The sequence below is a fragment of the Gastrolobium bilobum genome, unplaced genomic scaffold, assembly GCF_033153095.1.
Source record: "Gastrolobium bilobum isolate Gb01-03AN ecotype WA unplaced genomic scaffold, APGP_CSIRO_Gbil_v1 utg33886, whole genome shotgun sequence".
In the NCBI taxonomy this organism is placed as follows: domain Eukaryota; kingdom Viridiplantae; phylum Streptophyta; class Magnoliopsida; order Fabales; family Fabaceae; genus Gastrolobium; species Gastrolobium bilobum.
Genome location: NW_026898003.1, coordinates 295,269 through 323,101, shown reverse-complemented (window position 1 = coordinate 323,101; position 27,833 = coordinate 295,269). Strand labels below are relative to the sequence as shown.

The 27,833-nt window shown below is 39.1% G+C and overlaps 1 protein-coding gene across 2 annotated transcripts in view; it reads right to left on the bottom strand.

Annotated features, from left to right (window-relative positions):
• Positions 1-27,833, bottom strand: part of LOC133312088 (uncharacterized) — a 50,805-nt gene that overhangs the window by 3,821 nt on the left and 19,151 nt on the right. Inside the window, exons 10-25 of one of the 2 annotated variants that reach the window (XM_061513234.1) lie at positions 21,198-21,266; positions 20,832-20,948; positions 20,498-20,749; positions 20,184-20,231; positions 19,963-20,100; positions 19,672-19,833; positions 19,521-19,583; positions 19,323-19,430; positions 19,153-19,236; positions 19,029-19,076; positions 18,728-18,802; positions 12,526-12,621; positions 12,364-12,444; positions 12,208-12,279; positions 11,869-11,913; positions 11,704-11,787 (exon numbers count right to left, since the gene is read on the bottom strand). In XM_061513234.1, coding sequence (XP_061369218.1) covers positions 11,704-11,787; positions 11,869-11,913; positions 12,208-12,279; positions 12,364-12,444; positions 12,526-12,621; positions 18,728-18,802; positions 19,029-19,076; positions 19,153-19,236; positions 19,323-19,430; positions 19,521-19,583; positions 19,672-19,833; positions 19,963-20,100; positions 20,184-20,231; positions 20,498-20,749; positions 20,832-20,948; positions 21,198-21,266 — 1,542 coding nt within the window. The remainder of the gene's footprint in view (positions 1-11,703; positions 11,788-11,868; positions 11,914-12,207; positions 12,280-12,363; positions 12,445-12,525; positions 12,622-18,727; positions 18,803-19,028; positions 19,077-19,152; positions 19,237-19,322; positions 19,431-19,520; positions 19,584-19,671; positions 19,834-19,962; positions 20,101-20,183; positions 20,232-20,497; positions 20,750-20,831; positions 20,949-21,197; positions 21,267-27,833) is intronic. The other variant, XM_061513235.1, reaches the window with a different exon arrangement.

Sequence of the window (27,833 nt, the reverse complement as noted above, 5' to 3'; positions counted from 1 at the left end):
TCTCTGAACTCCCTTTATTTGTATATAATAAACCTCTTCCTGGCGCCTTTTTAATATATCGGAGAATTCTAATAACTGCATCCCAATGGGAGTCACAGGGAGAATCAAGAAATTGACTTGCAACACTCACTGCGAAGGAGATATCTGGCCTTGTCACAGTAAGATAATTCAATTTTCCAACTAGTCGGCGATAGCGACTAGGATCTGGCAGTGGCTCCCCCTGTCCTGGTAATAACTTAACATTGGGGTCCATAGGTGTATCAATGGGTTTACAGCCTAACATGCCAGTCTCATCTAGGATATCCAGTGCATACTTCCTCTGACAGATGGAAATGCCCCGCCTAGACTGTGCAACTTCGATCCCCAAGAAATATCGAAGTCTGCCAAGATCTTTGGTCTGAAATTGATTGAATAAATGCTCTTTCAACTGATCAATCCCGATCTGATCACTGCCTGTAATGATAATGTCATCAACCTAGATCAGGAGATAAACGCACTGGCCAGAAGAGCTATGCCGGTAAAAGACAGAATGATCGGCTTTGCTTCTGATTAATCCAAAGGATTCAACAACTGAACTAAAGCGGCTAAACCAGGCCCGAGGAGATTGCTTCAGGCCATATAAAGATTTCCGAAGTTTACATATCATTCCAGAATTCTCCCCCTGAGCAACAAAACCTGGTGGTTGCTCCATATAAACTTCCTCCTGCAAGTCACCATGTAGAAAAGCATTCTTAATATCAAGTTGGAGAAGGGGCCAGTGATGAATGGCGGCAAGGGCAAGAAACAGGCGAACAGAAGCCATCTTAGCAACAGGAGAAAAGGTATCCCCATAATCAAGACCAAAGATCTGTGTGTATCCCTTGGCCACTAAGCGAGCTTTAAGGCGATCAACAGTGCCATCAGGACCAATTTTAACTGTGAACACCCATCGACAACCAACAACAGACTTCCCGGGAGGAGCACGAACAAGATCCCAAGTGCCATTGGAGTGAAGTGCCTGCATTTCATCAAGCATCGCCTGGCGCCACCCTGGATGAGATAGTGCTTCACCTGTGGTTTTAGGGATGGAAACAGAAGAGAGACTAGAAACAAAAGTAAAATGTTGTGAAGAAAGTCTGTCATAACTCAAGAAAGAATAAAGGGGATGAGGATTTCGAGTGGATCGAATACCTTTCCGAAGGGCAATGGGAGGAGTCTCTGATGGAGGATCCGGAGGAGAAGAGCCGACGGGAAAGGGCGATGAGTCATCAAGAGGCAAAGTCGAAGGAGGTGCAGGCTGACGACGCTGGTATGTGAGGAGAGGACGATCTGCAGGTATTGAGGTAATTGGTTGCTCCTTTGGAATAGGGTCACCTGCAGCTGGTAAAGACAAGTCAAGAAAAGGAACAGGAAGGACCTGATCAACTTGGGACACTGGAGACGGAGTAGAGTGAAAAGGCTGCTGATCAAGGAAAGTGACATCAGCAGAAACGATATAACGCTCGAGATCAGGAGAATAGCAACGATACCCTTTTTGAAAACGTGTATACCCAAGGAAAATACATTTGAAGGCCTTGGATGTCAACTTGTCTTTACCTGGAGTAAGATCATGAACAAAACAAGTACAGCCAAAAATATGTAAAGGCAGAGGATAAGATGGTGCTCCGGAAAACAAAATATTGTGGGGAACATCATTATTTAGCACAGAAGAGGGCATACGGTTGATAAGGAAACATGAGGTGATAATAGCATCTGCCCAAAAACGGAGTGGGACGTTCATATGAATGAGAAGGGTACGTGTAGTTTCAACTAGATGTCTATTTTTACGTTCAGCGACTCCATTTTGTTGTGGAGTGTGGGGACAGGTAGTCTGGTGTATCGTCCCGTGTGTATCCAGAAATTTAGAAAATTCAAGAGACACATACTCTTTTGCATTATCACGGCGCAAGATTTGAATAGAAGCACCAAATTGAGTTTTTATTTCTGCAAAAAACTTTTGATAAATTGAAAATAACTCAGAACGATTTTTCATTAAATAAACCCAAGTGCAACGGGAGAAATCATCAATAAAGGTGACAAAATACTGAAAACCCAAAACAGACGTTGTTCGACTCGGACCCCAAATATCAGAATGAACAATAGAAAAAGGAGCATCAGCTCTTTTATTGACTCTATTAGCAAAGGAAGAGCGAGTGTGTTTTCCTTGCTGACAAGAATGACAGTTTAAAGACTTAAGATTGGATAAAAAAGGAACCATATGCTGAAGCTTGGAGAGGTTTGGATGACCCAGACGGCTGTGAATTAGCTCAGGAGACTCTGTGAGAGAACAGGCTACTGGAGAAGGTGGTGCAATTAGATAGTAGAGACCTCGTGACTCAACGCCTGCACCAATCGTCTTCCCCGTACCCGAATCCTGCATAGAAAAGGATTGTTTAGAGAAGGTAATAGTACATGAAAGAGAATGAATCAACTGGCTAACAGAGATTAAATTAAAAGGAATGCCAGGTATATAATAAACAGAACTCAAAGTTAAAAGAGGAGTTGGGTTGGCTTCCCCAATTCCACGAGCAGGAGCCTTAGTGCCATCAGCAAGAGCGACAGGGGGTAGGTTATTAGAATAAGAAAGTGAAGTGAAGAGATCTTTATTACCACAAAGATGATGAGTAGCACCTGAGTTTATTATCCAGGGTCCAAGAGATGATTGATAAAAACAAGCAACATGATTACCAGTGTCTTGAGTAAGATGCTGAGAAGAAACCTTCTTGAGAAGTGCCTCATAGTCGGCACTTGAAAGAGATACTAATCCAGTTGAAGGTGGCGTAACATCAGTTTGAGCAAATTTGGCAGACGGTGGCTTCAAATGAGGGTACTTCCTATAGCAGCGTTCTTCAAAATGCGCAAGATTCTGGCAATAATTGCAACGAGGCCTCTGTCTGCGGCCACGTCTGCGACCGCGTCCACTGTTCCAATTGGAATCACTGACCCAAGAAAAGAATGGAGATGGGGTAGTACCGGAGATGATGCCAGTCGTGTTTTTGGACGCATTATTTGAGCCCTCCATCACAAAATAAAAGGAGATGACCAGAAAATAGCAAAGAACTACAAGAAAGCAAGAAATCGCGCAAAAACGTTGCACAAAAGTGTCCAAACAGCGGGTTTTTCACTGATATCTTTCAAACGGATGGGACCCACAACGAGCGGAGACCAGATCTGGAAAGAGGGTGAGGAGGCGAGCAAGATGGTGGTGGTCCGGCCTGGAACGGTGGCCGGACGGTGGCTCACGCGCCGGAGAATTCCACCGGCGCGTGGCGGCGCGTGGATGCTCCGATCAACACGCGGCTTGGACAGACAGGGTCGCCTCCCTGAGCCGCTCCTGATCGCGTGGTGGTTGGACGGAAAAGTCGCCGGAAAAGCAGTCTGACGGCGGTGAACAGTGGCGGACGGTGGTTTTGTGGCGGTTTCTGGCGATGAACGGAGGCTGACGATCTTTTTCCTAATGATACGAGGTTGAGGACAAGAAATTTGTGACTAAATAAGGGTTAGGTGTGAAAGGATGGTTGCCGGTATGATGCACGACAGTAAAAAGAAAGGAAAAGATATATATGCGGAAGCAGAGCCCTCAGATCGAGAGCTCTGCTACCAAATTGAATCTGAAATATATTGTATATTCAAGTGTGTAAGTCTGTACAAGGAGGCTCTCTATTTATAGAGGCTAAAAGACCTAATGGGCCAAGCCCACAATCTAGACTATTCTAATAATAATAAATTAATATTATTTCTAACAGTTATGTTACTTGGTCTTTCTTGTAAAGAGCTTGTAGCATAGTCAAGGGGAAACCACGGCTGCTCACCAACTGTTAAATGAAATGTCTGAGAGGGATCTTGATGCTGATGTCCTGGTCAGCTCAGTTGTCTTTGCCGATGATTCCGGCACCATCCATGCTCTGATGTCCATTCCAGCACTGTCTCTTTATCAGCTCTTCAGACTGATGGTCATTCCAGTTGATTTGTTGTACTTAGTCATTTCATTTCGTTGATGTAGCATTGTTGTTTTTTGGTTCCTAATAGGAGTATTATTTATGTATCAAGCTTGTAGCATATGATCTATATGCTACAGCTTGAGGGGGAGTGTTAAGAGTGTTCGTGTTAATAGAGTAGAAGTCCCACATTGAGTGTGTCTCTTTGTATTCTTCAATTGGTTTGCTATATAATAGCACCAATGTTGTGTAGTTAAATACAACAAGGATTACTATCATTTCCTCTTGTATCTATGATATTCAACAGATATTTTGGGCATTCGACATACACATGAAGCATGGGAGAAAATTCACAAATAGTTCCATGGTATGATGAGATCAAAGGCCAGGCAACACAGGTCTGGAATTCATTCAATTAAACAATTCACGAATACTTGTTGCGTATAATCATTGTGCAACTCACTCAAGGCTATTCAAAATCTAGTATACGAAAATGAACAAATTGAGCACATTTTAGAAGGTTTACCTAATCCTTTTGTTCTTACCGTCCACGAATGCAAGAATCAGTACACTCTACATGATTTGACAATAGAGCTTATGGCACATAAGCAACTACTGTCAAAATTGTTAGAGAAATAAAATATAAAACACCTTCACCTAACAATTTAAGCTTTTAAGTTTAATCGGTTGCTTTACATGATACTAGAGACTTTGTGATCAAGTGGTCACGAGTATCGACTCACCGTCCCATTCTTTTAATAAACAATTGAATATTGTGGAGCTACTTAGCACAAGTAGGTAAGGAGGCAGAATGTGTGAGGAAGCATGTTAGAGAAATAAAATAAAAAATCATTAATGTGACATTCACTTAACAGTTTAAGCATTTGGGTTGAATGAGTTCTTTGTAGAAGCAGAATGAAGCTCTTCTTGGAGAATCAGCCACTGTTAATGTGATGCAGCATACTCAATGATTAAGCAATTCACAAAACCAGGATGCTCTGCTCGTCCCTATTTTGTAATGCAGAATAGAGCACTGATCAGAGAGGTGCTCACCACAATTATGGAGGTCCCAAAACTTCAAACTCGTCAAGCAGAGACAAAGACGAAACTTCTGGATGAGGAAATCGACGAAGAGGTTGTAGTAATTGCGCCAATGTGCTCCGTCAACTATGCTATAAATATGGACATCATGTTCACTCATGTTGGTTTCGGTTTGATGAAGGATTTGTGCCTAATCTCCTCCTCCAGCTAATCCAGCTCAGTACTTTACTTCTGAGCCTCAAATTTGCCTCTCAGCCTCGACAATGACTGGCCCTAAATCCAAATTGAAATAGAATGTCCTTGTTTTTATCAAACCAGGCCCTTGGTGCTTGGTTTAGGCCATAAAGAGCATTGTGCAATTTACAAACAAGAGACTTGTCATGGGATTCAAAACCAGGAGGCTAATGCATGTATACTTCTTCCAGTAAAACTCTATTGAGGAAGGCATTATTTACATCAAGCTGCCTAAGAGTGCAGCCGAAAGAAAGAGTGATGGTTAGTATTATTCGAATAGTTATTGGCTTTAGAAGAGGAAAAAAAGGTTTCACTATAATCAAAACCAGGCTGTGATGAAAGTCCTTAGCTATAAGACGAGCTTCATACTTGTTAACTAAACCACTTGGGCTTTCTTTTATGTGAAAAACCCATTTACAACCTATTGCTTTTTGACTAGGTGGCAGGGAAACTAAAGACCAAATAACATTAGTGTTAAGAGCATTAATTTCATCTGGCATAGTCGTAAGCCACTTAGGATGAGTTATGGCTTGTTTAACAAATGTAGGTTTCAAGAAAGTAAGAACAACAATAGGTTGGGAAGCTGTTTTTGATAGAGTGGTGATGGATGGCTGGAGAAGGAGTCCCGAGTGAAGATGAAGGTAAATATTCTGATGGCGAGGAAGATGTAGAAGAGAAGGAGACCTTGGAGAAGAACTAGGTGAAGAAACAATAGCAAGAGGAAAGGAATTAAGATGAGTTGAAGAACTTGCGGAATCTGAGGTGGAAGAGGGATCATGAGACGGAATAGAATAGAAGGAGAAAATTTGATTTTGAGACAGCATGTTGGTTGCCAATTGAAGACTAGTGACATGGAGAAGAGCTGCTAGGAGATGAACCACAGGATGAGGAGTTGTTGAATGGTGTTTGTGCAACTGATAGATGTCTTATTGGCATAGAAAGACGAAACTCAAGTACTAACTTTTAATCATGTAAAGAACCAATTCAACCTGTAAAGAACCAATTCAACCCAAAAACTTAAGCTGTTGGGTGAGGCTACATTAATGGTTTTATATATCTCAACACGCCCCCTCACACGAGAGCCCACTGGACTTGAAAGGTGGATAATGCACAGGCCCACCTACCTATGCGAGCTAAGAAATTCCACAAGAGAAAGTGGGGGGCGACGATGTTTGAACCCGGGACACGAGGCTCTGATACCATGTAAAGAACAAATTCAACCCAAAAGCTTAAGCTGTTGGGTGAGGTTACATTAATGGTTTTATATATCTCAACACAACCCAAAAGCTTAAGTTGTTGGGTGAGGCTACAGTAATGGTTTTATATATCTCAACACGCCCCCTCACACGAGAGCCCACTGGGCTTGAAGGGTGGACAATGCACAGGCCCACCTACCTGTGCGAACAAAGAAATTCCACTTGAAAGAAAGTGGGGGGCGGCGAGGATCGAACCCGGGACACGAAGCTCTGATACCATGTAAAGAACCAATTCAACCCAAAAGCTTAAGCTGTTGGGTGAAGCTACAGTAATGGTTTATATATCTCAACAAATCAGAAATGTCTTTGGTAAATACGGCTGAATATGGGAAGTAATTTTCATGGAAAAGAACATCCTTAAAGATATACAATCTGCCATCAGCACTTAAACATTTATATCCCTTGGAGATTAGGAGAGTAACCAAGTAATAAACTGATGCAACCAGAAAAATAACATTGAAATTATAGAGATAATGGAGGCCATGCCTCTTGTACATACACTAATATGCAGAAAATAAACCCCAAGAAAGCCTCAACTCCCCCTCAAACCAAACACCTAGGCTCAAGAGTTCCCTAGAGGTCTCTCATTTCCCCACTAACCAATTATGAATACATGCCTAACAGAAACATCACCCTAAACTTCTATATATACTAATTCTAAAATACTAATGGGCTTGGATTATTTATTATAGGCCCATCAATACTCCCCTTTCAAAATTCACCTAGAGAGGAGATAGGTGGTGTGAACAAACTCCCACCAGGATCCCATATTTTGAAGCCTCTTGACCCCAATGTCAGCTGCAATTCTTGAACCAAATGAATTTTCAAAAAATGTCATTGTCTTCCATTGTCGAATTTCTTCTTCCTCCTCCTTGTTTATCATCGTCTTCTCCCCTGCACCTGCGCGTAACTGCAGTTCAGAAATATTGGGCCTTCTCTGGTTCACATGAGGCCCAAAATGGGTTTCCCCACACAACCCATTATTTTCCTTCATGAAAATTCCCATTTTGCCTCCCTAAGTGGGCAAGTTTCTTGTTCCCGTAAACATTGGCCCATGTCTTCCATTGCTGATTAATGGGCCTTGCCCATAGCTTCCCTCACCAGAAGCCCAATTAGTAAGTGCAAGCCTAGTGTGGAAGCTAACCCCAAACCCTGACCCGTAACTTGAAGGACTCAACGATACTCCGATCCGTTCTCTTCTCTTCTCCCTTTCTTCCTCCTTGGTCAGTGATCTTCTCCGATGAGCAGCAAAGTCGATGGCCTGAGCTCCTTGTGCCACTGTCCTTGCAACCGTTCGTGATCGTTGTCACTGTTCGTGCTCAGTCTCCATGCTGTTTCCAGATATGTGTGCGCGTCGTCTCCCTATTCCAGATCTGACTTGGTCTTCTTCAACCTCTGATCTTTCCTCTTCATGCGATTCTCCTGTGCTAGTTCCAGATCTGTGTGATTCTTCTTCTTCCTCTTCGCCTGTTGATTTTTTTGTCTTCTACATCGCTGATCTGTTTTTCTTCTTTTCCTTCGTTTTTTTTAGTTCTTCTTGTTTCATTTTCTTCTGCCTCTTCGTTTTCGTCATCCCTTTTTTTTTTCTGCTATGTCATTGACATCCTCTTCTGCTTCGATTTTTTCCACTTTAATTTCTGTTTTGTCTTTATCGATTTTTTTTTCGATTTTTTTTGTTCTTTTTCTTCTTATTTGGCTGATGCTACTGTTTCTTCGATTGCTTCTTCTTCTACTGTGCTTCCATCTTCTTCTGTGTTTTCGTTCTTTGTTTCTTCCTTTTTTTGTTTCGTTTTTTTTTGTTCGCTTTTGCTTCTTTGATTTTCACTTTTTTTCCTTCTGCAAAACAAGGATCCATGCGCTCTATTAATGTCCACATTGTTTTTTGAAGTTGATGAACAACATCTTCAACTCGATCCATTCCTTCTTCCACTCGATCCAAGCTCCTCTCCAGTCTGTTGTTTTCCATTTTGTTTTTGTTTTTGTTTTTGTAGATATGGACCAAAAGCACTCCCTAGATCGGAAATGCTCTGATACCAAATTGATGGAACCAGAAAAATAACATTGAAATTATAGAGATAATGGAGGCCATGCCTCTTTTACATACACTAATATGCAGAAAATAAACCCCAAGAAAGCCTCAACTCCCCCTCAAACCAAACACCTAGACTCAAGAGTTCCCTAGAGGTCTCCCATTTCCCCACTAACCAACTCTGAATACATGCCTAACAGAAACATCACCCTAAACTTCTATATATACTAATTCTAAAGTACTAATGAGCTTGGATTATTTATTATAGGCCCATCATAAACACACTCGAGACCTAAATTGTAGCTTATGTTGATTGTAGGGTCTTAGATGAGGACGGCGGGCACACCCAAAGACCTTGATGAAAGAAAAGACAGATTGTATTTTGTATTGCTTTGTGAAAGGAACTTCAAAATCCAAGGTTGCAGTAGGCATTCTGTTAATAAGGTAAATAGCTGAAAGAAAAGCATGGTCCCAAAATTCACAAGATAAGGAAGGAAGCATGAGCTAACATAGTCAAATCCATATCAACAGTTTGTCTATGCTTGCGTTCAACAAGTCCATTTTGATGATGGGTATATGGAGAAATGAGTCCCAGAAAACCAAATGAATTTAGATATTTAGTGAAGGGTCTAAAATTCACCTCCCCAATCTGTCTGAAACTTTGATGGGAACCTTGAATTGAGTTTCAATTAGAGAAGAGGATGAACCAATCTATTATGACATACAATACACTGGACAGATTTCAAAAGAAGTATTATTACTTAACCGAATATTACAAGACTTCAAGTCAAATTTTAAAACCTTGGGATGAGGATGAACTAATCTATTATCACAGCATAAGTGGAAGAAGTGTCTATATCTTGAATATCAGTTGATAATTCAGTAAAAGAACAAGAAGTATAACTTGGAGATAAAGTAGTTGCTGGACAGGTAGTAGTGAGACAAGAAGAAACACAAGAAGGATATTGTTGAGGAGAGGTGTACTTGAACTGATACAAGCCACTACTACCAAGAACACCTTCAAGAAGAATTTGGTGAGAGTCCTGGATTCCACAAAAAACAATGACAACGAAACTCAGAATAGACAAAATTATCTTAGCAAACTTACTAACACTGACTAGATTCTTTGTAATAGAACGAACTAGTAGATGATTAAGAAAAAAGGTAGTGTGTAGTTGAGAAGGTAAGAGAATTGGAAAGAGCCTGCAGCTGTTAGTGCCAAATCTTGACCATTCTCTAACATGACTTGTTCAGCTCTAGTCAGCTGTGTGCTCTGATAGAAGGTCCATGGGTCTAACGCCAGATGATGGGAAGCACCGGAATCCAGGAACCATTCCAGATTTTGTGATTAACTGGATGGAGTAGGAAGCAAGCCTACATTATTAGGTGAAAGTGACTTGAGTTGTCAGCAACGCTTGAGATTGATTTTGATGTGTTCCTAGTTGATAATGTGGCTGATGATTGTTGAGAGAGAAGGAATTCTGGAGCCGATTAACATTCTGCTTTGTTTGAGGAGTTGCAAAGAAAAAAGGGTGCTGATTAGGTAGGGTGTTTTGTTATGAAGTTAAAGCCATTAATGGACCGAAGAATTGAGGATTAGGTGGAGGTGGCTGAGTGGGAACAAAACTTGGGTCAAATTGGTACCAACATGTGTGTACTTTATGGCCAAATTTATAACAGAGTTGACATTGCAGATCATGTCTTCCTTTTCCCCTACCTCTGTTTCTTCTGTCATTGACACGGCCACGACCTCTTCTACAGTCAAACATGCCTCCAAACCGCTGCTACTGCATACTCTGTTCAGGAGAATGAAAAACAGGGATATTGGGTTGTACAAGAGTTGGTGGGCTTCGGAGAAGAAGTATCAGGTTGATGGGTTACATTGACAGCCATTGAGTCAGTAATCAGAGATCTGTTATGTTTAATGAACTTGGAATCATGAGCAAGAAGTTCAATCTCATGGTCATCATCATGTGCATGTATCGTGGTCATGGAGTCATACTCCTGTGGAAGTCCAACTTCGAGAATGAGTTTCACTTGCTCTTCCTTAGAAATTGGAGACCCAATAGCCCATGGGTCCATAAGCGAGAGATTCTACTCAAGCAAGATCCTCACTCATGAATAGTTCTTCCACAACTTTTATCCTTAGTTGAGCTCATAGCTGTCGTGCCATTGATTTCATGAGCCCATGAAAATATTTGTGTATTTTCTCCCAGACTTGCCAATAATGAACGAGACCAAGGACTTTGTTCACAATTGGTTTTGTCAGAGTAGTCATTAGCCATGAAAGTACGATTTGATCTTGGGTTTCCCACTCAATGTAATCTGGGTTGATCTGATCTATAGCAGGATCCTCTTCAGAAATGTATCAAGGCGGTATCATGTGTTTTCAGTGAGCTTCACTGTTACATGATGAGCAATGAACCCAAATTTGAATTCGCCAGAAGCCATTGGGTAGGGAAGAATTTTGGTTTAGGCCCTCAGAGAGCTCTGATCCCATCAAATAAGAAAGGAAAGAAGAAGAAGAGAGAGAGAGAGAGCAGCGGTAAAATGTAAATGTTATATATATTTTCTAATTGATAATTGTAGAATATGTAGAATATTCTAGATGGTATTTATTGATGTAGTTAGTAGTTGTATATTTATTGATGTAGTTAGTAGTTGTATATTTATTGATGTAGTTGGTGGTTGTATATTTATTAAAGTAGTTGAGGTAGTTGGATGTACTCAATATAAAAAGGACCCATTGGATCTCTCAATGAATCAAGAAAGTATTATTCAGACAAAACACTTCTTCCACTTCTTCTTTTCTTCAATAATAAAGCATGAACAATACAATATGTAATACAGTGGAGCTGCATGTTGACAGCTCAGCTAGAAAGATAAATTCTAAAATAAGTACACCTAACCTATTCTAGGAAAAATATCTATACAAGCAATAAAACAGTAAAAAGAATAGAATAAGAAAATCCCAAATATAAAAGATTATAATATCCTTAATAATACTAATGATTGATATTTCAATTATACTTCCATCATATAAAATAGGTATGTAAGGGTATGGCGATGAACAAATATAATGAAAACCTTTTGAGAATGTTACGTGATGGAGATTAGAGTATAGACTGTTCAACAAGTTACGAATGAAAATTAGTTCTTGACAAGAGGAGTAAACAGACAATATTACCTGAAGCAAAATGCCAAATGATTGAGGATTCGTCAATTGCACACACTTCAAGAATCCCACCCACAACTTTGGGTATTTCCATATCTACAGCAATTCATTTAGTCATGCATAAGTACTCTGAACAACTGAATGAATTGACAAAAATGAAATTAATAAAACAAGCACCTGCTTCCTCACAAGGCGAGAAAGAATCCCCATTATAAAGTCAACCTATAAAAAAGTAAAAAAGTCAATAATTTTTGTAAAAATATATAAAATTCAAAAGAAACAATAACAGCAGATAACATGGGAAGTTTTTTAATTTAGAAAAGGAATTAAATCAATCGAAGGTAGCATCTTAATGGGGCATCTAGGGAAAAGATAAGCAGCTTTGTTTGATGAATCTATATCGGATTTCAAAACTAGATGATAGCTCTAAACAATCAATTACTGGTCGGATTCCTGAATTCTGGTACACAATAAACTTTGCATTATTACATTTCCTTGAATAAGTAAGCTTCTTACCAGTGTTGGAAAAGCACCAATTGCTTGTAATACGGTTCGCATGAACAGTAAAGGAAGAGGAATTTGCTCAACCTGCAGGGAAAAGCATTTGCCATAAAAGATCAACAAAGTCGAATATGCATTCCAAATATGTAAAACAATTCCCATAAAACACACCAATTGATTCAAAACTTTGGCAAGAACTTCTTGAGTGAAAATTTTCCGCTGCTCAAAGCAAGCATTGCATGCATCTGTGACCTGCATATAAACACTTCAGTTATTCAAAATGTATCTTGATTGAGCTTTGATGCATTAAACCAATAATCATAAGAGACCTACTCTTTTTAAGCGAATTCCATCTCTTTCAGGGTCAATTCCATGAATAGCAATCAAAACTTCAGCCGGAGTAAGCACCTGACCAGATTGTGATGATCCCTGTATAAGAACTCTGAAATTAATTCAATTGCTAAAATGCACTCAAAATTCAGAACAACTTTTTCTTGTTAAAATTTAGAACACTGGAGTGCACTTACTGCAGACTTTGTTGATCATGCAAGTTAAATCCCAAATACTACAAGTGCTAAATTTCATGAGGGCATAGAGCTAATCCAAACAAATGAGATCTTGTTTACCAGATTGTTATAAAAATTCGATTAAAAACAGTTATTATTTAAAATTGTAACCAATAATGTGCCTCAAGCTGCGATTGTTTTCCTTATTACTTCAACCCCAAATCATCTTGGTCTCCCTAGGGAAATCCTTTCATTACCATAATCGATTGCCACTTTTACCTTGGCATAGCATAACTGGCAAACTTTTATATAGCACAATTTATCCAACATCACATTGTGCACACCACAAACATCTAATCAACTTGTAAATTACTAATAACCAATTCTCTTCATTGCAAAGCATGACAAACCACACAAAATGGACTATGGGTATAACGTTTTCATTATACAATAAAATGGCACTGCAGTTGCTCCTCTTGAACTCATCCACTATCTTCTTCAAATCTAATCATCCTCCTCAATTTCATTAGGTCCAAAACTTTACCAAGATGTATGAACCACAAAGTAGTTACTTACCAAAACGTTTCACTCAATTCTTTCCTCTGCCAATTTTGAGAAGTTACAATGAATGATACAAACTGCAAAGAACCAATTCAACTTAAAAGTTTAAGCTATTAGATGAGGCTACATTAATGGTTTTATATATATCTAACACGCTCCCTCACACGAGAGCCCATTGGGCTTGAATGGTGGATGATGCATCAGGTCCAGCCTACCTGTGCTAAGAAACTCCACGAGACTTAATTAAAACTCCACGAGACTTAATTAATTATTTAATATGGAGGTGGTGAGGATCGAACCCGTGACACTGAGGCTTCGATATTATGTAAAGAACCAATTCAACCCAAAAGCTTAAGCTATTAGGTGAGGTTACATTAATGGTTTTTGTTAGAATATATTAGATGTGATTAGATATGATTAGATTTGATTAGATATGATTAGATTACGTCCTATCCGTAAATATTCTGATTGTATTAGGTCTGGGCCTTTCACTTAAGCCCATTAGGGTCTCTATATATTGTAACTCTCTGAATTAGATCAATACACAACATATTATTTTATATTCAAGTAGGTACCAGAGCTCTTTGTTTTGGGAATTTTCGCTTCCGCTAAAACTCTAAGCCCACTACTTAGGCGTTCTCTCCTTCCTCTAACGCCGTGCGTCCCTCCGGCTTAGTTCTACACTGTTCATGCGATTTTCAAAAAAAAAATAAAAAAAATATTGTTCACCTCGTCCGTACAGTTTATTGTTCACCGTCCCATACGATTTCACTGTTCATCGCGGCCGTACCGTACTGTTCACCGTCCGCACAAACACTGTTCATCCCGTCCGTACAGGCACTGTTCACCCTGTCCGTACAGGTACTGTTCACGAAAAAAAAAATCTTTTGTTTCAGAATTGATCATCTCCTATATAATATTATGGCAGCAAATGATTCTGATCATTCGGAAGTCAATTCTCAACCTCCTCCTGTCAAAAATTCTCCCAATATCATCTCTACCAATGTTGGGTCCATTACCTCTTCAAAATTAAAGGGTTCTGTTAATTACAAGAATTGGGCCACCTCTCTTGCTGCGAATATAGCTCAGCTATCAAACAATGCATCATTTGGTTCAGTTTCTCTCTCACTTGCGGACTATGCTGCGCTCCACACTCTTCTCAAGAAGGCTTCTCCTCAGTCTCAGCCCTCCGCTCCATATACTGGTAATCCCGTTGCTTGTGTTTCTCAATCTACATCACTTGGCACTTGGATATTTGACTCAGGTGCTACCGATCATCTCTGTGGTAATAAGGAACTCTTTACATCTCTTACATATTCTGATCATTTACCTTCATTTACCCTTGCTGATGGAACCAAAGCTCCAGTTCATGGGATTGGACAAGCTCGTCTGACCTCTACCTTGGCCTTGACATCTGTTTATTACATTCCTGGCATCCCTTATAACTTAATTTCTATTAGTAAATTGATCTACTCCCTCACTTGCACCATTACTTTTTCTAACCATTCTGTTTCTGTGCTGGATCCGGGTACGGGGAAGATGATTGGAGTGGGTCGTGAGTCACGGGGGCTTTACTATCTGGAGGTGCCTCGTCCTTCAGTGGCATGCTCTCTCACAGAATCTCCACAACTTATCCACAGTCGCCTTGGTCATCCAATTCTTTCAAAGTTGCAGAAGATGGTTCCTCTTTTATCCGGTCTTCAGTCTTTAGATTGTGTGTCATGTCAACAAGAGAAGCATACACGCTCCTCTTTTGCCAGTCGAGTCAATAAACAAGCTGATGCCCTTTTCTCTCTTGTTCATTCAGATATCTGGGGTCCAAGTCGTACCATGTCTGTTTTAGGTTTTTGGTATTTCGTTACCTTTATTAATGATTTCTCCCGTTGCACTTGGATTTATTTAATGAAAAACCGTTCTGAGTTGTTTTCTATTTATCAAAAAATTTCTACTGAAATTCATACTCAATTTGGTGCCTCTATTCATATTTTACGTAGTGATAATGCTAAGGAATATGTTTCTGTGGACTTTTTTAATTTCTTAGCCAAACAAGGTACTTTACACCAAACTACTTGTCCTCACACTCCACAACAAAATGGAGTAGCTGAACGTAAGAATAGACATCTCATTGAGACTGCACGGACTCTTCTTATTCACATGCATGTTCCTCTTCACTTTTGTGCCGATGCAGTCCTTGCCTCTTGTTTTCTCATCAACCTATGCCTTCATCTGTGCTTAATAATGACATTCCTTATAACTTATTGCTTCCAGATGTTCCTCTCTATCCTCTATCCCCACATGTCTTTGGTTGTACTTGTTTTGTTCATGATCTCACCCCTGGTAAGGACAAGTTAACATCTAAAGCCTTTAAATGTATTTTTCTTGGTTATTCTCGTCTTCAAAAGGGTTATCGTTGTTATTCTCCCGATCTTAAGCGTTACTTAGTTTCCGCTGATGTCACTTTTCTTGATCAACAACCCTTTAATTCTATCTCATCTCCGTTGTCACAGGTTGATCATGTTCTTCCTGTCCCTTTTCTTAACTTGTCTTTGCCAGCTGCAGGTGCTTCTATTCCAGATGAGCAACCTATTGCTTCTATACCTGCGGACCGTCCACTTCTCACCTATCAGCGTCGTAAAACTGTGCCTCCTGTCGACTCGACTCTTGCTGACTCATCACCCACTGTTGTTGATTCTTCCTCTCCGGATCCTTCACCAGAGGCTCTTCCCATTGCTCAAAGAAAAGGTACACGTACTACTCGTAATCCTTATCCTCTTTATACCTTTTTGAGCTATGACCGTCTTTCTTCACCTCATTTCACCTTTGTTTCTAGTCTTTCTTCTGTTTCTATTCCTAAGACCACAGGTGAAGCACTTTCCCATCTAGGGTGGCGCCAAGCGATGCTTGATGAGATGACTGCACTTCATTCCAATGGCACTTGGGACCTTGTTTCTGCTCCTCCAGAGAAGTCTATAGTTGGTTGTCGCTGGGTGTTTACTGTGAAAGTTGGACCTGATGGCCATGTTGATTGACTCAAGGCACGCCTAGTTGCAAAGGGTTTTATTCAAATCTTCGGCCTTGATTATACCGATACATTCTCTCCGGTCGCTAAGATGGCGTCAGTTCGCCTATTTCTTGCTCTTGTTGCTGTTCGTCATTGGCCACTCCTTCAACTTGACATCAAAAATGCCTTTCTTCATGGTGATTTACAAGAAGAAATCTACATGGAGCAACCACCTAGTTTTGTTGCTCAGGGGGAGTCTGGGAAGGTGTGTCGTCTTCGAAAATCCTTATATGGTCTCAAGCAGTCTCCTCGAGCATGGTTCAGTCGCTTCAGTTCTGCTGTTCAGGCGTTTGGCTTAATTCGCAGTAAAGCTGACCATTTTGTATTTTATAGGATTACATCTCTTGACAAGTGCATCTATTTGTTAGTCTATGTTGACGACATCATTCTCATCGGAAGTGATCAAGACAGAATTCGTCAGTTAAAACAGCATTTATTCAGTGCATTTCAAACAAAGGACCTTGGGAAGCTGCGTTACTTCTTGGGAATTGAGATGGCGCAATCTAGACAGGGCATTTCTATTTGTCAAAGGAAGTATGCCTTGGATATCTTAGAAGAAACTGGTATGTTGGGGAGTAAACCAGTTGATGCACCCATGGATCCTAATGTCAAGTTATTGCCCGGACAGGGGGAGCCGTTGTCTGATCCTGGACGTTATCGGAGGCTAATTGGGAAGCTCAATTATCTTACTGTGACTAGGCCAGATATTTCTTTTGCAGATATCTCTTTTGCTATTAGTACGGCTAGTCAGTTCCTCGATTCCCCTTGTGATTCACATTGGGATGCTGCTGTGAGGATCCTCCGATACATCAAAGAAGCACCAGGAAAAGGTTTGTTGTATTCGGATCAGGGAAATACAGAAATTTGTGGTTATTCAGATGCTGATTGGGCAGGATCACCCTCGGACAGACGCTCTACTTCTGGTTATTGTGTCTTCTTTGGAGGAAACTTAATTTTGTGGAAGAGCAAGAAACAACTTGTTGTTGCTCGATCTAGTGCAGAAGCTGAGTATCGTGCAATGGCAAATACTACCTGTGAGTTAATCTGGTTAAAGCAGTTGATTCAGGAGCTTCATCTTTGTGAACAAAAACAACCCATGACACTCATCTGTGATAATCAAGCTACGCTACATATATCCTCTAATCCTGTATTTCATGAGAGGACCAAACATATAGAGATTGATTGTCACTTCATTCGAGAAAAGATTCAGTCAGGAGAAATCAAGACAGCGTTCGTCAGCTCTCCTGATCAACTAGCGGATGTCTTCACTAAAGCTCTTAGAGGTCCTCGGGTTGAATACATTTGTAACAAGCTTGGAGCTCACAATATATACGCACCAGCTTAAGGGGGAGTGTTAGAATATATTAGATGTGATTAGATATGATTAGATTTGATTAGATATGATTAGATTATTTCCTATCCGTAAATATTCTGATTGTATTAGGTCTGGGCCTTTCACTTAAGCCCATTAGGGTCTCTATATATTGTAACTCTCTGAATTAGATCAATACACAACATATTATTTTATATTCGAGTGTTTTATATATCTCTAGCACGCCCCCTCACACAAGAGCCCACTAGGCTTGAAGGGTAGAAAATGCACAGGTCCACCTACCTATGCTAAAAAACTCCACAAGACATAATCAATTATTAATTAAACGGGGGGTGGTGAGGATCGAACCCGTGACACTAAGATTTTGCTACTATGTAAAGAACTAATTTAACCCAAAAGCATAAACTATTAGGTGAGGCTACATTAATGGTTTTATATATCTCTAACACGAACTGAACAAAAAGAAGAAGGGAAAAGACTGAAATTATATTGATACAGTTGAATCTAGACCAAACCCAACGTTTTCAATACACCAGTATCTAAAGCACAAAAGGAAAATTACAGTAATAAGAAAATGTAAATGAACAGAAAATGAAGGAGGAAACAAAAAAGCCAGAGCAAATTAGAAAATGCTCTGACACTCTCCCAAGTCCAAAGTCAAAGTTCCTAGATACCCTTCTGTGATGCCATTCTCTCCTATATATATTTACATGATAAATCCCCTAACAGAATCCCCCTCATCAGATTCTAGCAAATTCCACCATATCTTTCTTCTAACAAATTAGTTATGCCACTAAGGCCCCTCCTACAGCACACCTTCATGACCACATTTCTATCATACAACCTCAAAATGTGCCCCACCTTAAACATGAAGTGGTTACTTATCACAATTTATTCACTTAATTTGTGCCTTTTGTCAATGTTTAACTTTGATTTATAACTCCAGATGCTCCAAATCATACATTGCATATACTTGGCTCTAACTCTAATTAAGCTTTAAGAAGTTACATGTCTACTTGAGTCCAACGAAGAATTAGCAACTCTGACTAATGACTGTAAAGGAATGAAGCATACCTTCAATATGCGACCAAGTGCTGCTTGGAACTTCTCCAAAGGAAGATTCACAATGTGAGGAAAAACCGGCATTACCTATCAAAAGAATTGTTAAAACATGTTTACCAAATGAAAGACGGTGTCATTCGAGATAACTAGAAAGTAAAAGAAAGAAGATACATCTAACATCAACAATTCTTACATAAAATCCATTAATGATAGATACTTCACATCAAATTTTACTTGATGTAAATTCAAATAATGACTTCACTAAAAAAGCAACAGTAAAATTTACATCCAATTAAACAGTAAAAGGGAGAACCTCATCTTTTGGTAGGAATGGTAATATTGGAATAAGAACCTCTGCATCCTGTAAAGAATCAACCATGTATTAGGCAGAATCCTGAATTTCACTGCAAAACTGATATGGCAACATTTTAACATACCTTAAGTTTTGAATCATATAACCTTTTCACAGTATATATTAAATCCTTAGATGGGATCGTACCATCTGTAAGTATATGCAACACCTGACATGATCAACGTAGAATTATCAATATTCAAATATTACTAAAATTTCAACACATGTTAAAAGTTATAAGGTAAAACAGAAAACCGGCATTAGGAGGTCCTCGCTTCCATTTGGGGGATCCAAAATAATTTCAAGGAGATCTGAAGATGAGCCTATAGTGCGCACTAGTATAGGAATTTGATGATGAACTGCCTGCACCATACAATCAATGACATAAACCTAGTGACTGAATAGCTACAGTTGACAATATTCACCACAATCCTGTATGTCAACAACTGAAACCTGCTTCACTGCCTTTGACGTGCTTCTATAAATGACAAATACTTGGCGAAAGAGAGAGTGCTTCTGTCATCATAAAGCATTAATATATATTACTTTTAGTCAAAGAACATGAGAAATATAGGAGGATCTATACTAGAGAATAAAACAATACCTTTGTACACAAAGCAAAATACAATGACATGCACCTCTGAGCCTCAGAAAATGCCGCCAAGTAGTTCTCAGATGTGCATGATTGACGATTATCTGAGGAGACATCCTTAGTGCTGCCACTCAATGACGATGGTTCATTTTGAAGCTTATCAATATCAGGTCCCTGAAAAGTAAAAGGATAAAAATAAAGAATAAACAAACTACAATAATTATCCAACAACATAAATGGCACAAACTTGCTGTCAACAGAACTCCAATCACAAAAGAAGTTAATTCATAAATATGCAAATACTTTTTGTGAATCAGCAATAGACCCTTCAGCATCAGTTGCTTCAGATGCATCACCACTCGTCACTGAGAACAGCATTTCTTTTGCAAAGTCTTCTATTTGCTGAGAAATGTATGATAAAGGATAAAGCTTATTTGCCACCTGCAAGAAGAGCTCAAATTGTAAGACAGATGCTGTTATGCAGTCAACTAAATGTTTTCAAAGGAAGTTATGCTTAAATGTACCAGACGTATGGCCTTCATACGCACTTCTTCCAAGTGATGCACTGCACTCTTTCAATGGAAAAGAAGAAAATCGAAATTAAAGAAGAGATTGGAAGTAACACAGAAAATTACAATTACTAAGCGAAGCAAGGATTGAAAATTCAGATCTCACATGATTCAAGAACAGGAGATAATATCACTATGCCTCCTACTTAAAGTTCAATTTAAACATATAAGGAAAGAAAAGGTTCGGGGGAAGAAGTATTATGACCAATAACCACAATTAAACAAATGAAGCACAACTAAAGTTCATAAATAAAAAGTAGGAGAAAAACCTGTAAAGCAATTTTTAAACAAGTATCTCGAAAGGAAGGCCTCAAAAGAATCAAACTCCATACAGCACTTAGACCTTGAGTAACTCTATCCGCATTCAGTGAGTGAGACTCCTTTTCAACTTTATCCCCATTTCCAGGAGAACACATGTTTTCTAAAATTTTTAAAACTGATTTTGGCAAGTACGGAGATTCACCAAGCAATTTACTTAATGATTTATCTGAAGGAGGAAAGGAATCTCTAAGTGCTTCTGCCTGCATTAGAAGTGAACCAAAAGCTCAACTCTTGCCTTGCAAAAGGACAAAAAAGAAAAGAGGGAAAAACAAAAGCACAGACCACTGCTAGGAGGAATGTTTCATATTCAGAAGCAGCAGTTGTGGAAGAAAAGAAGTCAGTCTCCACTTCAGCCACACCATATAACCTGTTGAGGACACACACTGTCAAGTTGTGTCCCTGAGACATTAGGTAATAAATGTCAGCACATATAGATTATTAACGAATGCAGTCGTACATAATAGCTGCTAACTTGAATAATTTATTTAAAACAAACAGAAGTGTCCATAATGTCAATATCATATTAGCTGTCCAACACAACACAGCAGAAAGAGTTTCATTCACTATATTACTCACAAGTCACATCAAAGCTAAGAGTAAAAGAAATTGCCACAGAAGCAGTAACCAACACTAGGCACCAGAGCTTACCTCATGACTAGTGTAATCCATCAAAATATGCTTCTTTAATAATTTCCATGGGTCTAATTCCAAGGGAATCTGCATGAAGATAAAAAAAAAGTGCAACATAACAATTACAAAGTGGCTGTAAGCAAAAAAAAGTATATATAATTTTACAGACTTTAAGATCCTAACATGAACGTTAACATCAACAATACATTTATCCCATCCCAATAGGGGTCGGCGATCAATGAACCCATGAAAAATAAAAAATAATATAAAAATATAGAAGTATAAAACAAATAAAATATAAATAAAAGATTGAGAAAAAAGATCCTAAGCATGTCTAAATTACATTAGAGTTAAAAGCATTTATGAACAGAGAGAAAACAGGGAGTAATTGATATTAAGCAACAAGAAAAGTCAAATACGAACAATAACTATGCATTAGACTAACGATGAATATTTACATCCTAATTGCTTCAAATTAAAAAATATAAAACAGGTAATAATACAGCATTTAATATTGAAATTAATGCTTACTGTAGACACTATACAGTTAAAGCTTGAGGCAATCATAAATCATGATTAATAGAATTTGTAGAAAAAAAGAGATATTAGTGGGGGGGAAAATCTGAAGAACATCACATGTTCTCATTCTTTAACCTAGGATAGGAGAAATTTTCAAGACTACTGTAAGTGTGTAACGGAAAGAGGGGAAAAGAAAAAGCCTAAATTATACCGATCTCCACAGAAGTTTGCAGAAATTTCACTCACCTGTATTAGCGTAGCTAGCCTTGTAGTAGATTATTTTCTTTGTACCAGTTGTAGCTGATTAATTTCTCTTGTATTAAGTCTGTTATAGTTTGCTAGTTTGTTGCTTTTCTGTTGTATGATCTGTTAGTATGCTGACTCATCATTGAATCAGCCTCAGCTCTATATATAGATCTCGTTATCTCTCTCTGTGTATCAATTCATTCACTCAGATTCAATAACAAAAATGTCTCTTCTTCATATGCTTCTCTCTCAACATTCTCTCTCATTTTCCTTCACTTTCTTGTGTTTTCGTCCAAGGGCCTGATCCATACACTAGCTCACAACTATGTCTTCCGCATCCAATTCAGACAATAGTGCAACTCAACAAAACAGATCTACTTCCAGATCTACTACAATTGAACCTAAAAATCCTTCGTCACCTTTCAACTTTCAAGTTTCAGCAAAGTTAACAGAAGATAATTATCACTTCTGGAACCAGATCATAGAGCCACTCATCACATCTCATCAACTGCAACGTTTCCTGGTGAATCCGAAGATTCCTCTGAAGTTCGAATCTGATGAGGATCAAGAAAACAACACTTTCAGCCTAGCTTACACTGATTGGTTAATGCAAGATCAGATGTTACTAACGTGGTTATTATCCACCATTTCGGAGCAAGTGGCAAACAACATTCTTCCAGTCAAACACTCATGGGAGAATGTACACAAGCTATTTCATGGTTTAATGAATTCTCGAGCCAGACAACTAAGATCTGAGCTAAAGACGATGAAGAAAGGAACAAAAACAGCGAAGGAATATCTCGCTAGAATAAAGACGATTTGTGATTCACTTAAATCGATTGGAAGTCTAGTGTCTGTTGATGAATATGTAGAGATTGTAAAGAACCAATCCAACCCAAAAGCTCAAGTTATTGGATAAGGGCTTTTTTAATGGTGTTTATGTTATACTCCAACATGCCCCCTCCACGAGAGTCATTTGGCATGAAGGGTGGATAATGCACAGGCCCACCTACCAGTGCTAAGAAATTCCACAAGAGAAAGTGGGGGGCGGTGAGAATCGAACATGTGACACCGAGGCTCTGATACCATGTAAAAAACCAATTCAATCAAAAAGCTTAAGTTGTCGGGAAATGAGCTTTTTAATGATATTTAAATTATACTCCAACAAAGACTATACTCAAAGGATTACCTTCTAATTACAATCCATTTGTCATGATGGTTCACAGACAAGACAGAGCATATTCCGTTGCAGATCTTGGAGTAGAACTTATGGCTCACAAACAGCTTCTAATCAAACAGAATGATCAGCTATTGGCTGAAGGAGCTTCGGTGAACTTGACCCAACGTGTTTAGATACCACAAAAGATTGGATCTGACGAAGAAGATGACTACGTTTCTGGAACCAGAAAACAAAGTCGAATAGAGCAACAGAATTTTAATCAGTTCAACAATTCGAGTGGGCAAAACAAAGGAAGAGCAAGATCTGGTGTGAAATTTCGTGGAAGGGGATGAGGAAATAGAACAAACGTCCATTGTCAATTTTGCTACAAGTTTAGTCATAATGTGAGAGATTGCTGGCATAGGTTTGAGGAGATTTTCACTCCGAACCTACCTCCACCACAAAATATGTTCTATCCTCAATTCTTCGTCCAGCAACATCCTCAATCAGCAAGGTCTTTTCAGTACACAATCCACAAGCTTACATCACAGCTCAATCCAGTCTTCCATCCACATCTAACTCTGCTCCACTGGTTGAATGGCTGCCTGACTCTGGAGCGACGAGCCATGTTACTGCATTATCTCAGAACTTAACACAAGGACATGGACATCAGCTCTGTGGTACAGACCAAATTTTAAATGGAAATGGCCAAGGTCTGCCTATAACAACTATTGGTTTTCCGTCTTTCTTATCTCCATTTGATTCTAATACTCGTTTACATCTTAAGAACTTTCCTTCAATCACTAAAAACCTTATCAATGTTAGCAAATTTACTAAAGACAAATCTGTCTTCTTTGAATTTCATTCTGATGTTTGTTTTGTGAAATGTTAGGATTCACATAAGATCCTTCTTCAAGGTGCAGTTGGTACTGATGGATTATACCATTTTCCAGACCTCAAGCTTTCAAAAGGTCAAACTTCAAAGACAAGTAACACCTGTTTCAGCTCCTCTTTTACAAGAAATTCTGTCAATCTTGTTAGTAGTCCTAGTGCTAATACAAATGTTCATTTCTAATTCCTTGTATTCTCTGTGGCAGAGCCGTTTGGGCATCCACATTTAGATTCTCTCAAAAGTGTACTCAAATCTTGTAACATACACATTAGCAATAAAATGGCAAAATTTTGTTCTTGTTGTTGTGCTAAGTCTCATAGACAACACTCCTTACCCTCCAATACAGAATATAAAGAACTATTCAATCTTGTTTACAGTGACCTATGGGGACCTTCACCCGTAAAATCATCTCTTGGTAACAGCTACTACATCTCATTTGTTGATGCTCACACTCGATACACATGGCTCTATCCAATAAAACAAAAATCAGATGCCATAGATGTTTTTAAACAATTTCATGCCATGGTCACAAATCAGTTTCAACTACCCTAAAAGCACTTCAAACAGATTGGGGGTGGTGAGTTTAGAATCTTTACCCAATACCTTAACTTGCATGGGATAGCTCATCGTGTTACTTGTCCTCACACACATCACCAAAATGGTGTTGCAGAAAGAAAGCACTGTCACATAATGGAGATTGGTCTAGCACTCCTAAGACATTCATCCCTTCCAATGCAATATTGGGATTATGCCTTCACAACTGCACTTTACCTTATAAACAGACTTCCTACATCTGCCATCAATCTTGATGTTCCTCACACTAAGAAACCTGATTACAATTTCCTTAGAACTTTTGGGTGTGCATGTTTTCCCTTTCTTAGACCATATAACAGGCATAAACTTGAGTTCAGGTCAAGAGAGTGCATTTTTCTTGGTTATTCACCAAACCACAACGGGTACATCTGTTTGAGGCCAGAAGATAGGATTTTCATATACAAAGATGTGCTATTTAATGAGTATAGATTTCCTTACAAGGAATGGCATACCAACAAGACTCATTCCACTCCACAAATATCTGCCTCTACATCTGTTCGCTTGCCTATTCTGTCTCAATTTGTTCCCTCAACAGCTCTCCAATATCTCCTCGTACTGATGAGTTCCCTACTGTTCCTCATATTGACATGTCCACCTCTGTCAGCACTTCAATTTATGTCAATGGTAATCAATAGTCTAGTAACTCATCTTATTCTAAAGCTTATTCTCCTTCTACTCCTGTTGTGTCTCCATCTAATTCACTGTCTTCATCATCTTCTCAAAGTGTCCAGCACTCCAATACCTCCAGTCCCATTTCCAGTTCTAATCCTTTGGCCAGAAATCTTGTATTACTCACTCATACTAAACCTACATCTGTTAAACAGGCCTTGGCCAGTCCCCACTGGCTCAAGGCAATGGAATTAGAGTATGTTGCCTTACAAAATAACAAAGCATGGTCTCTTGTCTCTTGTCTCTTTACCTCATGGCAAGGTTATTGGATGTAAACGGGAGTTCAAAGTGAAGGAAAATCCTGATGGGAGTATTAACAAGTACAAGGCATGGTTGGTGACCAAGGGCTTTCATCAAAGACCAAGTTTTGCTTATAATGAAACATTTTCTCCGGTTGTTAAACTTGTTACAATTCGTATTGTGCTGTCTATTGCTCTTACATATGGTTGGCTATTAAGGCAACTTGATATTAATACTGCTTTTCTAATGGAAACCTAGAGGAGGAAGTATATATGGAGTAGCCATCTGGTTTTGAGTCAGAAGACAAATCCCTGTTTGTAAACTCAACAAGTATCTTTATGGACTTAAATAGGCACCTTTGTATTGTGTTGTCTATTGCTCTTACATATGGTTGGCCATTAAGGCAACTTGATATTAATAATGCTTTTCTTATGGGGACCAAAAGGAGGAAGTATACATGGATGGAGTAGCCATCTGGTTTTGAGTCAGAAGACAAATCCCTGATTTGTAAACTCAACAAGTATCTTTATGGGCTTAAACAGGCACCTAAGGCCTGGTTTGACAAACTAAAAGGGTCTATTCTGTCTCTTGGTTTTCAAGCTAGTATATGTGATTTATTCATCTATAAGACTAGTAACATGCTGGTTTATTTGCTGGTGTACGTTGATGATATCATCATTACAGGAAATAATGTTCCGTTTATTCATAACTTTATCTCACAGCTTCACTCCACTTTTGCACAAAAGGATCTTGTTAGAATATTAGATATGATATGATTAGATATGATTGGATTCCGTCTTATCCGTAAATATTCTGACTTATCCTAAGGTTCTTTACGTGGTATCAGAGCCTCGCCGCCCCCAACTTTCTCTTGCGGAATTTCTTAGCACAGGTAGGCTGAGCCTGTTGCATCATCCACTCTTCAAGCCCAATGGGCTCTCGTGTGAGGGGGCGTGTTGAGATATATAGTCCTACATTGGTTGTATGTGCAACTAATGTGGAGTTTATAAGACCTTGGGCACTCTCACCCTTTGAGCTAGCTTTTGGGGTGGTGTATCCCAAGGTTCTTTACGGATCTTAAAGAATTGGATTATTTTTTAGCCATTGAACTAAAAGGCAATCCTCTAGTTCCTTATTTCTCAATTAGTCCAAGTACATCAAGGATCTTCTCACTCGGGTTAACATGCTTGAAGCTAAACCCATCTCCACTCTTATGCAGTCCAGTTGTAAATTGTCGATGTTTAGCAATAATTCTTTTGAAGATCCTCATTTATACAGATCTGTGGTTGGTGCACTCCAGTATGCAACAATTACCATACCTGAAATTGCTTTCTCCGCGAATAAAGTGTCAGTTTATGAGTCCGCCTCTTTTGGAGAATTGGAAGGCTGTTAAACGCATTTTGAAATACCTTCAAGGCACCATCACCTTTGGACTTCGTTTTCAGTCAGTTACATCAGCCACTGGTTCCTTTGCCCTTCAAGCCTTTTGTGATGCTGATTGGGGAAGTGATCCCGATGACAAAAGATCAATCTCTGGTGCCTACATCTTCCTTGGACCAAATTTCATTTCTTAGAAGTCAAAGAAGCAATTCCTTGTAGCGCGCTCTACTGCTGAAACTGAATATGGCACTTGTTTGTGCTGAAATATTGTGGATTAGGAGGTCCTTGTTTCAAGAGTTGCAACTTTCTGTATCTGTTCCTCGAATATTCTGTGATAATCTTAGTGAGGTTGCTATAGCTCAGAAACCCATCTTACATGCCCGCCCCAAACACCTAGAATTAGATCTACATATTCTTCGTGAAAAGGTTGTTGCCAAGGATATGAAAGTGTCACACATTCCTGCAGCAGATCATCTTGCTGACACGTTTACCAAACCTTTGCCTCTTGTCTCCTTTGCTTATTTCAGAACCAAGCTCAGAGTTTTGGACTCAGCCTTGCCTCACCAACATTGCTGAGCTTGAGGGGGAGTATTAGCGTAACTAGCCTTGAAGTAGATTATTTTCTTTGTACCAGTTGTAGCTGATTAATTTCTCTTGTATTAAGTCTGTTATAGTTTGTTAGTTTGTTGCTTTTCTGTTGTATGATCTGTTAGTATGCTGACTCATCATTGAATCAGCCTCAGCTCTATATATAGAGCTCGTTATCTCTCTCTGTGTATCAATTCATTCACTCAGATTCAATAACAAAAATGTCTTCTTCATATGCTTCTCTCAACATTCTCTCTCACTTTCTTGTGTTTTCCTCTAATGGTGAAAATATAATAACCTGCCCATCTAGTTTCAGAAGTAAGGAAGGTCATAATACCACACCAAAAAAAAAAAAAGGTAATAATAA